The sequence below is a fragment of the Symsagittifera roscoffensis genome, chromosome 1 (assembly GCF_963678635.1).
Source record: "Symsagittifera roscoffensis chromosome 1, txSymRosc1.1, whole genome shotgun sequence".
In the NCBI taxonomy this organism is placed as follows: Eukaryota; Metazoa; Xenacoelomorpha; order Acoela; family Convolutidae; genus Symsagittifera; species Symsagittifera roscoffensis.
Genome location: NC_087062.1, coordinates 89,740,897 through 89,756,074, shown reverse-complemented (window position 1 = coordinate 89,756,074; position 15,178 = coordinate 89,740,897). Strand labels below are relative to the sequence as shown.

Sequence of the window (15,178 nt, the reverse complement as noted above, 5' to 3'; positions counted from 1 at the left end):
AAAGTAGCGAATTTCCGCGCCAAAGGCTTATTCAGAAAAATTTAAGAGCATCTGCCAAAAAATGATATTGTAAAATAATATCAAATGCGGCACCTTTTGGGTGGTCTTGGGGCAGAGAATCCCTTCCTCGAAAAGTGAGTACATATTCGCGCCAAAGGTGTCTTCTGGAAAAAATTAGGGTCAAAAAGGGATGCCGTAAATTTGTACCAAGGTCAAAAACTTTTGGGTGGTCATGAAGTCGAATAATTGAAAGGGTATCTGCCCTAAATTCACTACTCTTATTGTTGTTTTGTAGCTGCAAATACGAAAAATTATTTAACTCGTCTTTTCGTTTGTACAGAACTCAACAATTTTCGTCAAGTTTAAGATTTTGTCTCGTACGTCAAACAGTAACTGTGGTTTTCATAGGGTTCGTTCAGTGAGTATAAGCCGTTCTAGGGGATATTTTTGTTACACATAGTAGGGCAAACCTTTTGTACCCAGGTCAATCTTGCAGTTTTTAGTTAGTGCAGAATCGAGATTGTCTGGTAATGCGCAGAACCGAGAAAGTGTGGTAACGTGTACACCGTTGTTGAGTTGAGCAATTTTACAATTTCAACGGGGTTTTCCGATAAGGCCGTCAGTTTTTACACTTGCGAGAGCAATGTCTTGTAATCGGGGACTAGACTTGTTTTTCCTTTAACGTTTTTCTGACAAATATTTGATTTTTTACTTGCTTAATTACACTTGCGAAGCGAGTGTATTAGTACGAACCTTCTTTTTTCCAATCTAAGCCGCAAATATTGGTGCACTTTTGAAGCACCTTTACAGCTTTTTCATAGCATGTGCTTTAACATTCGAATAATTATAAGTTAACGCAGTTGATGCGTTTTTAATTCATCAAATGAGCCGAAAAAGGTTATTTAATTCAAACAATAATGAAAACTCGATTTCAGAAATATTCTAACTCAATGTATCTCGAATTTTTTTGAAATGCTTAAATTTGTACATAATGTGGCTTGATGCTTTGCGATTTGTTACATGCAAAGGTAGCGTGGATGCCTTCAGTTTGTTATATTCAAAATTATTACTTGCAAAATTGAGATTTTGTATTTGGTGCCACAATCGCATTGGCAATTTATTAGTATATGTAGCTGCTTTATTCGTGACTAGTGTTTGTCGGTTGTTAAGCTTGCGTGGCTGAGTGGATAGAGCGTGAGACTCAAAATCTCTTGATTGCAGTAGGTCGCAGATGCTAATCCTTCACGTAGCCGAGTTTTTGTTAATTCGAGGCTTATTTCTATTTTTTTTCCACCTGATAGAGCTGCTTTTCGGTCGTGTTCTCGCAAGTGTATGCGAAGTGCAGCTTTGAATCTGTGCCATTGAACCTTAACAACTTCCAGGTTTGTTCCCACTTGGCCTAGAGGTAACGTTATCGCGCACCAGATTTCACCCTTGATTTTTTTCAATAGTCTGAAAATGAAGTTTTTTTCAGGTACAAGTTTCAATGTCGGAATTTCGTTATGTCTGCTCAAGTTTTGTGGGCTTAGTTGCCACATGTAGGGTTTTTCTAGTGCTGTAGGCAATTTGCATTCTAGTTGCAAGTGTTGTTAATTGTAGTTTCACGGAGGACTTCAAATTTTTTTAAAAATTCATTTTTTTCGGCTCGACTGGTGTATGCGCAAGGATTTTCGGCTTTGTTTCGCTTCGTAAGTTTTGTTCCTTGCTAATTTAATGTTCTAATGTTTTGCTTAGCATGTTTGCTGTTTGCCTAGAATGATTGTTTATCGAGACAGACGAACATTTGGTAGACCAAGTTTTGTTTCAACATTTATATTTTTTTGTTTCATTATTTATGTTTCAACATTCAAGAAACGGTGTTTCGTGTGGACTAACGTCTTAGTATTGGCATTTGTTATCAATGTTTATCCAATCGCGACATATAGCTTTTCAATTATGTGTTATGTCCATAGCGGAGATGAGCAAGAATACGCCATGATTTTCTGGGAAAAGCTGTTTTCTTGCGAAGCTATTCCTAGAATTTCAGAGCGCGTCGGCCTAGAAGTATGTTTGTTAACATAGTGTTTCACTTCATTGTCCGGAATTGTCTTCCGTGCGTTTTACGAATTGTCTTTGTATTGATCTGGTGTGTAGTGACCATCATCAAAGTGTTTTTCTGCTGTAGTATTTTTTGTTGAGTAGTTGTGTGATTACAGATTTATAAAGTCCAATTTTTTACCCAGATCGGAAGTTTTAGTGATCTTTTTGGTCGCAGTTCATTGCGTAGTATTGGCAGTTTAATAGCATGTGTTCTTCACTTTATTAGTGACCAATGCTTGGTTTATTTAAGAGTCATTGGCACTGTTGTCTAGAGCAGTCGACTTGAGTACTTGAATGTCTAGAAACTGAGGTTCGATTCCTGTAGGGGTAATTTATTTTTCAAAACTCATTACTACTTATATTTCTTTTTTTAACCCTTTAAAGCTACTTCTTGGCATTTTTTTTTTGCTTGTGTTTGGGAAGTGCAGCTTCGCCTGTGTATAATAAATTCGAATCTGAAAACAATCATATTTCATTCTGGCATCGTTTTGAAAATATTTTCCTTTTTGTGACGTAGATTCTAATGTATCCATTTCAGTCGGAAGCAAACTTTTTCACACAAAATGTAGCACTTTCAGACCAAATTTTATAGCCCAAAAAACATTGACAGGTGTAATCAAGAGAATGATAGCGGTTTCTCCTAAAGAGATGGATAGCACGTATATTTAATATTTAAACGCTGATAAAAAGTGTTGACAAATACCTCTCAAATATTCACCAGATGTTGAAAAACTTTTTTTTCAGAATTTGTGTAGATAAAAAAAACAGAAATTGGTGATCGAAGCGTTTCTGTATATTGTGAATGATTTAAGGTTTGCTGCTTTTAGGTGGACCCAAATCACGCGTATGCATACACTCTGCTAGGCCTGGAGTACCTTGAAGTGGGGCTGAAGCCGAAGGCGGAGAACTGTTTCCGCAATGCGGTTCGAATCCACGAGCGCCACTACCCCGCCTGGTGTGGTCTGGGCCAGCTGTTCTTCCAGCAGGAGAAGTACATGGAGGCAGAGGTGCATTATGCTAAAGCACTGGCCATCAAGCGAAACAGTCCTCTGCTCCTGTGCTACCTTGCCGTTGTCAGTTTCAATATTCCAATCCAAATAATTTAACAACCTTTTATCCTAATAGAAAAGAGGTTGAAACTTTTTCTAAGTGGTGAAATTTTGGGGTTTAAAGCAGGTTTTGTGTTGGTATTTTTGGTGTTGATTTTTTTTCAGACAAAAACTTAGTTGTGCACGCTCAAATTTCATTTACGCAGTTTGATTTTTGATTTCTTTTTAAGTTCATTTCATATTTATTTGCCAAAAGGACGGAAAATTACGCTTTCCACTAACAAACGTGCAATTCTAAAAAATGCGTTGACTTTCAAAAATATATTTCATTTTTCATAAACTCCCAGCGGAATAGAAAATTATTTTTTGATCCAGTTTTCTCGAATTGGTTCAAGTTCATCAAAAAATGTCAATCGGAAAATATTCTGGAAGTTCGAAAGCTTTAAGGTAATGTTTTCCTTTGAAAGCCGAAACTTTGGAAGTCGAAACTATTTTTTGGTATCCTTGAGTTCATTGGCACTTCCAGCTGTCTGTTAGCTACTGTTAATAATTTTTGGTTTTCAAATCTGGAAAAGTTCGTGACAGTAACGATGAACTATTGTCGGTTTTCAGGTACAGCACAAGCAGAATAAATCTCAATTAGCCCTTGAAAGACTAAACGAGGCCTTGACCATTGACCCCAAACACCCACTGTGCAAGTATCACAAAGCTATGATCCTGTCTTCCCTAAACGAATGTCATGTTAGTAAAAAAAACTATCTTGTTAGGAGTAATGAACGTAGTAAGTACTCTTATATAGGTCTTAATGAGTTTTTTCAGGAATGAGTTTTTTTTAAGGAAGAAATTCGTTCACGCTCAATTGTGATTTTCGCGGTTTGACTTTTGATTTCTTTTCAAGTTCACTTCATTTCTTTTGTTAAATTGAAGGTGACTCCACTATCGAGCAGCAAAAATGTAAAGGTCGCAAAAAAAATTTCTTTTTAATTTCGAAAATGGAATTTAATTATCAGATTACCCAGCGATATAAAAATTTTAGCTATTGATTTGTTTTTCTCAAATAGGGTTAATGTTATCAAACAAGGGTCAAACATAAATTGTTCGTGAAATTCAAAGAGCTTTAAGGGTATATATTTTCTTTAAAATTCGCAAGTTGAAGTTTTGTTTTCAAAAAACGAGTCAGTTCTTTTTCCTTGCGTTCATTACTATTTTCCGACTGTCAGTTGGCTAAAGGATGTTCTTGAATAAAGTTATAAATAAACCACATAATATTGAACAAGAAATTTATAGAACGGCTTCTGTTTTAGGAAGCTTTAAAAGTTTTGAAAGAGCTGGAACTCCAAATTCCAAACGAAAGCCTTCTCTACTTCTCAATTGGACAGGTGTACAAAAAACTAGGAGAACCGCATCTGGAGTTGATGAATTTTGCCTGGGCGATGGACTTAGACCCGAAGGGCTCCAGTTCCTTAATTAAACAAGCTATTGAAAAGAACTTTTTGCCCCGAGACAAAGAAATGCAGAATACTATTGCTAGATCAGGTACCTTATTTATTAATGTCTTTCCTTCTGACCCATAGGGCTTTAATTTCTTAAACTTTTAAACCTATAGTAGTTATTCTATCACTCATTATAATTTTCACCCCTGTGTTATTCAACTATACCGCAGCACTAAGCGCCAATCATTTGTCTTTTTTTTGTAGAGTTAATATTCGAGCTTAGTTCATTTGTGTTGCGTATTCTTGAAAAAAAAAGATAGTTTTTCGAGCAAAATTCTTGTTTTAATCTGATGGGAGCAGTGTCAATGAAAGAAGTGAAGACACTGATTTAGGCCACCTGGAACTTTTTTCAGGAAAATGTCCTGAAAATTTTTGACGCTCGAATTTGAGTTTTCGCGATTTGGTCTCCTCAAATTTTTGGCGTTTTTCCCACTATCTCTGGCTATATTAATGACTTAAGGAAGGAGCATTAATCAGCCGGAGCTTGGAGAGCGATTCAGGGTGTTACTAGATGTTTTTGCCTTTGTTGTTTGCTGAAGTTTGATGTATAAGCTTATAATCAACAAATTGCGTTTTTGAGTGTAAGAGAACGAAGTTTAAAAGATCGGAAAAGATCTTGAAATTTCTTTTAGCTGAAAATTGATTTTTGCAATTTGACTGATGGTTTTTTTCAAGTTGACTGCATTTCTTATGTTATGTATGAAAAAAATTGTCGGCTTATTATTTGTCTGCTTATGTTTTGTCGGCTTAGTTGCCGCATCTTTGTCGGCGTATTATTTGTCTGCTTATGTTTTCCCGGCTTAGTTGCCGTATTTTAGAATTTTTTACCGAATAAATTTTTTTTTGTAGTTGCTTTCTATGTTTCCATTTACTCCAAGTTTTGTAATTCTACTAGCCGTGACTTCGTAATTTTCCTTTTTTTTGCTTTTAAAATTTTTTGGCCTAATTGATTTTGTCTTATGTTTTATCTGCTTAAAAACCTTATTTTCGGTCGCTCGAGGGAGCCATAATACGTATACGTTTCTCCGGATTGCACAAAACGTTTCAATTGTTATAATTCAATTGTTTCATGACAACATCTTTTGTTTTAGCTTGAAAATGGTTTTTGAATTATCAGTAAATAGAGCGCCATTCCAGACAACATTTTCAAGTTTTTTAATGGTGGTTTCTTCGAAGTTTTCCGTTTTTGGACTTATTCGCTCTCCTTTTTTTCCCTGTCTGCTAGCTTGCAATGGTGTTTTTGTGGTATCGCAAGTGATGCGAAGCTCCGCTTTGTCTCTGCGTTTAATTTTCAACTTTATTTTGGCTAAGTGTAAACAGGGCTAAAACGTGTTTACATGAGCGAACTGTTGTTGTTTTTTATTTTTTTTTCAACAAAATTGGGTTGTATTATGTTCAGTTTTCTTGCAGCAAATGATTCTTTTCCAGTGCTGAATAACCATTGTTAACGAGGATTTTAGTTCAGGGTATTGTAATTGTATACCTTTTAAACTCGCTTTCATTGCAGATGCGAAATCAAACACGAGGCGGTTTTTCCATTTGAATCATGGACTCTACATGCGTCGGTTGTAGAGCTAGTGAATGAAGTGATTTCCCTGTGAATTAAGTTGTTTAAGAGTAAGGAACGTAGTGAAGATTCTTGTATAGGTCTTGAAGTCTTAAAAAGTCTTAAAGTTTGTTCACGCTCAATTTAGTTTTTCGCGGTTTGACTTGTGATTTCTTATTAAATTCTGTGCATTTCCATTGTTAAAAGGAAGGCAAACTCCACTATTGAACAGCAAAAGTGTGAAAAGGTATCGAAAAACGTGATCGACTTCTGATTTCGAAAATGGAAATTAATTATCAGATTCCCCAGTGAAGTAAAGGTTTTACCTATTGATCCAGTTTTCTCAAATTGGGTAAATGTTGTCAAAAAAGCGTCAATCATAATTCGTTCTAGAAATTCGAAGCGCTTAAAAGGCATATATTTTGTTCGCTGAAATTCGAAAGTTGAGATTTTTTCAAAGTCTGTGTTTTTTATGTCTACTTGCGATTATTCGATTGGCTATGTTTGGCTTTTTGTTCCGACCATTTAAAGTGGGGAGGATTTTTGTATTCGGGTGTGTTTTAGTTTTTGCTTTTTTTGTTATCCACACAGTATGCGGTACCACAAATAATTATCGGACTGGGTTGAGATATATAATATTGAAGCCCTTTCAGTCGTGATTCGAACGACATTTAAAAACTCCAAAAAAATATGTGTCGAGCAAAACCGGTTTGAAATTTTTCTAGTTTCGACCGAGTAAAGTGATGATAACCTGTTAAATTGGTCTTTTAGGCTAAAAAAAATGGTTTTTTCAAACGTTAACTTGTTTGAAAGCTGTATTTAGCACTTCCCTGGCGAGAAAAAAGATATTAATCGAAAAAAAAAAAAAAATCGCGAAGTTTTTTTGAATTTTTTTTTTCACATCGTCATCAAATAGTTGCACACCGTCATCTTGAATCGACGGTGGAGTCATCAGTATCTGTCATTGGTTTTTTTTTTGTTTAAATTAACGCTCAAGTCGTCAAATATTCATTGTAGGCTAGTATTCCACATCTTCTTCCAAAGACTTGAAAGCGGCCATTTGCTCATTGTAAGAAATTCTGTTCCCATTCAAGCATACCTCTTGGAAAATGAAAAGCTTCAAGTGGTCATTTCTAGATTTTTCGATATCGTTTGGCAAAGGCCTTCAAAATGCGATATATTTTCATCTGAAATACGTGAAGCGGTCATTTCGCAATTTCTTAACTTAATACTTTGCACAGATTCAGGCGACCATTTGCACACGGAGGGAATACTGGAAACTCAGAAGTCTAATATGACCATAAGAATTCATAAAATCGCAAGAAGTAAGGACATTTTACGCCAAGAGAAGAGTTATAACTGAGTGAGAGATCTCTCGAACGTCTTTCAAAATGCCACTAGTAAACAATAAACAAAAAAATGAATGGCTTCCAAAACATAAATAGAGCTCAACTGTAAGCCATTGAGCACCACAACATGGAAGTAGCGGGCTAGTTGTCGTACTGATGATGGTTTGGGATGTAAGCCGTCCAAATATATGTCTCTACGATATCTGAACTTTGTTGTTTTGACTTAGGGTACATTATAGGCGGCCATTGCAGAGCGTTTGTAGCATTCGTTCAGATTGCGAATTGACTAGGTATGTCCTCTCTGTCCAATAAAGGAAACTACTGCCACTTTGATTTCGTTATTGAGGTTTTTGCATACTAAGAATTCCATCTCCGCAATTGCGCCAGCTGCCATTATTTGGTTGCTGCTTCTATCGTACATATTATTTGTACCAGCCATTACAGTTCTTTTTCAGAGCAACGCAACACTAGAAAGTTGAGCAAGAATATTATTGCAACCCATGTTAAGTTGACAATCGTTCCAATAGGGCACGAAATCGTTACAGTGTCGTTGAGATACATTTCGTTCACGAGCGACGACCCAAGAACTGCCCTTTTTTATATCTCGAATTCAATGAAACATTCTCATTTGGTTTAAATATAATGCGTCTTCGTGAGCGAAACAGGTCGTAAGATTCAATTCCTGTCAGTTATAGATTACGAGCATATTGTGCATTTCGCGACAAAATTTTCAACAATTTTTTTTTCACTCATCAATAAAAACTCGGCTTGAAAAAATTTGTTTTAATATTTTTCTTGAATGATTGCTCAGTTTGTATATCTTTCAGTTTTTGTCGTAACTTGTTCCAGAGACTTCCACCACTGAATGAAAACATTCGCTTTCCATATTGGATTTTTACGAGTGGTAGATTGGGTTCCACGTACAAAAAACGACTCTAATTTGAAGAAATTTTATTTGTAGGTTTTATGAATATGGTCGGAACATTGTGCTTTTTGCACAGCAACCGGCTACCCTTGTTATTTAATGGTTCTTAAGCAAAGACAACACATTTCCACGCGTGTCTTGGCTTATGATTTCTATTATAGCTCACTTGTCCAAATTTAAGGCAATTGACTCAATCCATTTTCTTTTTTTTATAATTTTTAGACGCTTGGGCGAAAAAGTATGTCGTAAAGTAGTGCCAAATTGAGTCTTTGGGTGGCGAGGGGTCAAATTCCTGTGGAAAGGCCAGGCACATGCCTCCCCCCCCCCTTTTAAGCGGCTACTAGGCAGCAAAAAAAGAAAAATTTTACATTTTGATCTAGGTTTAGCAAATGGGGTTTGTTTTATTGGAAAAAGTCAATCAGTTTGTTTGAAGAATCAAATTTTATAAAAAGTTGACTTCCATATGCTGACTGTTTTCATTTTCATTTTTTGTTGGCAATGTTCTGTTTCTCTGCAAGATTTTGATAATTTTTTATTGGAAAGTCTGAAGTTTTTTATTGGAGTCCCTGTAATTTAGGCACGATGGGTGATGGATTGTTCAGCGAACTTGATTCAACGTTTGACGACCTCTTCTAACCCAGCAGACGTCGAAAATTCCTTTCACCCCTAGATTTTCATTGAAGATGGATGCCCCGATGCAGTTATCACAAAAACTAATTATGTTCACACATAGAAACTTTTATACGCGTCTTGCAATCAGCCGACAAGGTTTGATTTAGAGATGATTTATTCCTGTTTGGTTTCTGTTGCGACCTCTAATAAATTAATAAATAAATGTGAATTCGAACCCTTAGCAATTGTTTTGAGAACCGCTGTTTGATGAATTTCATTTTTAGGGCTTTGATAAAAAGGGTTTTTGATAGATGCGTTTGCGAGCAATTCAGTTCTAAGTGGTCGGAGCATTGTGTGGTAAACTATCTGTGGTTTTCTTGCTTTGGATTTGATTTTGATTTCCATGTTTTTGAAATATACTTATGAATCAAATTGAATTAACTTGTCTAATAATTTGTAATCTACTCCTGGTGATGTTTAATTAGAGAATAATCTACATCATGATGTTTTTGTATGGTGCTAATGCAGTGAACCGATAAGGAAATGAACGGAATATCAATACAGGTGGCAATGACCCGAACGTTTGATGGCTTTCTTTCCTTAAGTAGTCTTCAGGTTGAAATTTCAAAACCATTTGATAGGATAGGAATCCATGACATCAACAAATTGCAAAATTTTTAAATGAAACGACAATGAATGTAATAGATTTTCACAGATTATTAAGAGTAATGAACGTAGTGAAGACTCTTATATATGTCCTGCTGATTTTTTTTTTCAGGAAGTCTTAAAAGTCTCTAATAACTACAGATGTGCATTCATACATATTGATGAAATTTGTGAATGCACTTAGGTATATATGCACTTTTTGAGTTGAATGAAAACTTTACCTGTTGATCCAGTTTTCTCTAGTTGGGTTCATGTTATCAAAAAAGCGCCAATCATAAATTGTTCTAGAAATGCTTAAATGGCATCTATTTTTTTCTTTGAAATTCGAAATTTTAGATTTTGAAGAAGGTGTTTTTTTTTATGTTTACTTGCGTTCATTACTCCTTTTCAATCTTCGATTGGTTATGCTTAACTAAGCTTGGTAAATTTTCATGAATTATCTTATTTTCCACTGCCAAGCTTACATGAATGGAAATTTTGATAATGCTCAATATTAAGTTTTGTTTTTATTGCTACAAAATTTGTGAAATACGCAATTTTTGGTTTATTGCTACTTCTGTTCTTAGCGCTTGCACCTGATATATACCCTATTCAATTTTTCATCCTAGACATTCCTGTTGCTGTACAATGCGTTCTGTTACCGTTGCACAAGTACATCTTATTTGAGCGCACGAATGACGAGTTAATTGCAATCACTAAATTTAATGTTTTAATTAAAGTTTCATATACCTGTTTTTATTAAAGTTTCATATATGGAGAATAATCAATGGATATTGGCCAGTCTGCGGACGATTTTCATTCGATGTTTGTCAGTGAGCAGCGAATGTCCAATTATGATAAGAAAACGAAGCATGGGTTTCAAATATTACGTCAAAGTTGTGTTAGATTCCTACTTATTTTCAACCGAAGTTATTACACTTTTGATAGGAAGAGTTTTATAATCGGGTACTAGAGTTTCTCCGGTAAACAACTCTGTCTGCTGTCGTTAATTCGACATACTAACAGGCGATTTGATAACTTCTCTATCCTGGTTTCTTATTTTATTACGCTTATTGTCAAAGTGGAACATAGACGTTTTTCCAGGCTAGGAAATTGGCTAACAGAATAGGTGAATGATTGGTCAACTCTTCAATTTCGTATGTTTTGCATGGTTGTAAATTTATCAACTCCTATTTGCTTTAATTTCAGTTTTTTTTTATTAGGTTTAAAAGGTTTCGGTTCATATTATAGCTGCCAAGTCGCCTCATATTGCGTTGTTTGATGACCGTAAAAAATTTTAAACGTGTGTAATGAGGGTTATTTAGCTTAAAAATTTCTTATGCCTGTGTGCATTGAGAAGTGCGTTGACTTTGAATTGTCAAAAAATCAACTGGTGCTTCAAGTATTGTCGGCGTTGTTACCTTTTGTAAGTTTTCCCCAGACTAGTTTAACTCCGACAATTGTCCGACATGTTTTTTCGAAACTAACGATGTTCATGACAAGTTTGAGGCAAACATACGAAAATTTCGTTCCATTTTTTTTTCAAAAATTTTTCCAGTAAATCTTACCTTCAGTCTCATTTTTTATCGGCTAATTTGTCATTTTAAGTTTGTGGTGTATAGTAGTTGGTGCATGGCTCCGCTTATTTTTTTAATCAAATATATATTAATCATCTATTTTAGGTCTAGTAATGTTGCACATTTTTTTGGTGTCTGACATTCTTTACCGGCTTTGTTGTCGAAAACTATCATTTCAATAATTCTTCAATTATTACCATATCTTCTGAAAAATTCGCAGCTGTTGTCTAGATTTTAGTCAGGATTTGCTTTGAGACAATTTCAGTATTTTATTAACCGATTTAAAAAAATCGCTTAAAAAGGTGTTTTATTCTTAAAGCTATAAACTAACGCTAAAAAAGTGTAATGATAAGTTCTGTATAAGTTGATTTGAATTAGAAGAAGGTATTCAGTGAAAATATATTTTTTTGGTTTTATTATTAATTTTTTGAAAATAAATTTCACAAACAGTGTTTTTTTTCTGTCAGTTTGTTATGTAATTTTTGAGAAAAAAACCATTTAAGTTGAATTATGAACCAGCTGGATACGCTTTAAAAATTGCCAGCTATGTAGGTATTATTTCCATAAACCTTTCCTGAAGTTTTTTCCTGATCCATGAGTTTTAGAGCGTCTGAAAGTTAAGTTTGCTTTCTACTGGCTAATGGTACGTACCCCAGCAATAAGGAAGGGTATTGTAATCGGGTACTAGACTTTTGTCCCCGCTAAGAACTTTGTACACAGGCCTCATATGGCTCCTGTTGGTACGTGGTTCAGAATGAATTCAAGCTTTTAGTGTCTCCTGCACACTTAGTCTGGATGTTGCGAATACGCCTGGGACGGCAAAGGTCGAACGTTTGAATCTGACCAGGACCTGTTAAATTTTCAAACGGCAATTTTTTGTTTCAAAATAAAACTGTCTGCCTAATTTTTGTCTGTTTGTGTTTTGTCGGCTTAGTTGCCACATCTAAGATTAGTTTGTTTTTGCTGTAAACAATTTCCATTGTAGTTGCTTTAATGCTTTAGGTTTTCGAAAACGCTACCGAATCGAAATTTGAATTTGTATTTTTACCAACTCGATTTTTGAATTTTCGTTGTTTTCTTAAATTTGGTCTCTTCTCGGGTTAATCGGTTTTGTTTATATCGTTTTAGTGGCCTCCATTCGCGTCGTTAGAGCGCCGAAAAAAATCTGTTTGCGTGTGTGTGTTAATTGTAGTCATTCTTCTTTGACCAATCGATGTCATTCATTCTGTACGTTTTCTTTTTATCAAGTGTGAGTAACTTGATTTCGCAGTTCTTTTGAGACCTCTTTTTCGGAATTTATCAAACCTCACACAGCCTGGTCAAATCTCCATCTGGCGCTGCTGTAGCCAAATTGTATTGGACGTCAAATTAACTGTCTTTTTCTTTACTTTGTAGTTAAGAATCCTCATCATTTGTTGAGCATTACATTGGGCTTTTGTCTCACTAAACTCAGTCTAACTTGCACCGTCGTTTCACCCTGGGTATCTGTAGATGTGGCGAGATCTTGCTCTACTCCTATTCTTCCTCTTGTGCATGGTTCCTCTAGTGATCTGACAGCTCGCTTTTTAAGATTGATGGTGTCAATGTTCTGTCTGAACTCAATGGAGTGAAATAAAAAAAGTTAGCGTGGGGGTCAATTATGATGCAATTCATCAGTGTTACCTTTCGATAGACCAGCTTTTACGCTATGAGCTTGTATAGTCAGCTTGACTCTCGTGTACTTCACTGGACGTTCTGCGCCCTTCGAAAATTTAACTTCTATGTGAGATATTTTTGACCACTTTTTTGGACTTTTTTTCTCGGAAGAATATTAAAAACAGGAAATTGTATTGAGAATAGCGCTTGCATAAATTTCTTCCCCCTAATTTTAGTTTAAAAAGAAGAGTTTTGGCCTTAATACTTAGCTTTTTTTTCTAAATCTGGAATCATTTGGATTACTTATAGAAATAAATCAACCTAATAATTGTGGTAATTATCAGAAGGTTACGCCTCATATTTGAACGATATATAGAGGTGACTTTTAATTTTGTTGTTTGTTTTTTCAAAGATAGACAACACAATAATTCTAGATTGATTCGAGCAATTAATAATTTCGAAGCCTGTTTGAACTGCAGCAAGCTTTCTTAAAAATCATTGCTCCGCAAAGAATTGGTCTAATTTTTTTAAAGAATCAATGAACGTAGATTCTTGTAAATGCTGTGATGGTTTTTCTCTGGAAAAAAGTCCTAGAATTTGTTCATGTCCAGGTTTGATTTTGACTTTTGATTTTTTTAAAAGTCAGTTAAATTCCTTAGTTAAAATAGGGCAAACTCCACTATCAACAGGTAAAAGACTGAAAGGCAAACGAATGAACGAAACTAAGACGTTGGGAGAGTTTTGTGACCAATTTTGTGTATCTCAAAAAATATTATCGCAAGGGGTCAAGTTTTGTATCATAGTAAAGCCTTCTTTTGAAACAAAAACTCCAATAGAAAGTCTCCGTGACCAGAAAAATATGTGTGCACTTTAAAGCTTTTCATAGTGCTTTTTCCCGAAAAAAAAAGTTTTTTAGACATGCTTTTTGTCATGAAAGTTGTGATCGGAACATTATGTGCTGCATACACAGAAACCATCTACCCTTGTTTTTCGGACCACGCCATTAAAATTGACTGAAGGGAACTATGGCGTTGAGTCTGTTTTTTAACTACCAACTTTGACTACTTCAAAAGAGGTCGTAGGGGTGGATTTAGCGTGGGGGGGGGGGGGAGGCGTATGAAAATCAAGTCATCTGATACGAAGGAAAGAACTTTTTAAGATGGTGTTTTTCCGACCTTATTCAAATTATTTTGCAGCTCAAAACTTCCAGAAAAAAAAATCGTTTATATTTCTTTACAAAGTGTTACAACACAAGGTTTTGGCTGTATCGCGAATGATGTGAAGACGCGCCTCGACTCACTTTTATTTTTTGATTCAAACCGTTTTTAGGACAATGAAACTTATTTTATAGAAGTTATTAACAATGCATAGTCTTAAGGCTAGTTTTAAAAAGTTTCTCCCTGCTTCAATGTGGAATGAACATTAAAAAAATTAACTTTATACATGCGTAACGTAGTGTCATTTTATGGTATCCTTTTTTCCAACCTAAGTTGCAGATGAAGGTGCGAAGTATTTGGGTGAGTTTGGTTTTTTGCATCTGGTTAGCTTTTGCTCGATAATTTTGTATTTTCATCAGTGATTCATTGATGAATAATTCCTATTTGATAAAGAACAAATAATAAAAAAATGAATGAATAAGACACAAAAATTTCAAGTTTTCTTGATTGCCTACCGATTTTCAAATTTGATAGCAATTGATAGACCAGTTAACACCTTGTGTGCTAAGATAGTCGGTTTGTCTATTTTTCACTTCACCTGGCGGTCTGCAACCTTCGAAAATTTCAGTGTGAGAGATTTTTGACCAAACTTTTAGATTTTTTCCTCGGAATTACAATGAAAGCTGAAGAAATTGTTTCGGGGATAGCACTTGCATAAATTGTTTTGCCCTAATTTTGGTGAAAAAATGACTTTGGCTTTGATAATTTGCATTTTTTGCTAAATCTGGAATCATGTGGAACAAGTTTTTTTTCGTAGTAAAGCCTTTTTTTTAAACAAAATTCAATAAAAAGCCTCCGTGATAGAGAAACTGGTCTCCACTTCAAATGCTATTCAAAATGTTATTTTTTTCCTGAAAATAATTTTTGAAACGTGTTTTTTTTGCCATGACAGTTTTGATCGAAACACCATGTGCTGCATACACAGAAACCATCTACCCTTGTTTTTCGGACCACGCCATTAAAATTGACTGAAGCGAATTATGGCGTTGAGTTTGTTTTTAAACTACCAACTTTGACTACTTCAAAAGAGGTCGTAGGGGTGGATTTAGCG

At 35.1% G+C, this 15,178-nt stretch overlaps 1 protein-coding gene across 1 annotated transcript in view; it reads left to right on the top strand.

Annotated features, from left to right (window-relative positions):
- The window catches only part of LOC134851921 (cell division cycle protein 27 homolog), a 32,282-nt gene extending 22,546 nt beyond the window's left edge, over positions 1 to 9,736 (top strand). The window contains exons 11-14 of the mRNA XM_063868200.1: positions 2,907 to 3,152; positions 3,741 to 3,869; positions 4,433 to 4,664; positions 9,019 to 9,736. Coding sequence (XP_063724270.1) covers positions 2,907 to 3,152; positions 3,741 to 3,869; positions 4,433 to 4,664; positions 9,019 to 9,077 — 666 coding nt within the window. The 3' untranslated portion in view covers positions 9,078 to 9,736. The remainder of the gene's footprint in view (positions 1 to 2,906; positions 3,153 to 3,740; positions 3,870 to 4,432; positions 4,665 to 9,018) is intronic.
- The last annotated feature ends 5,442 nt before the right edge of the window (positions 9,737 to 15,178 follow it).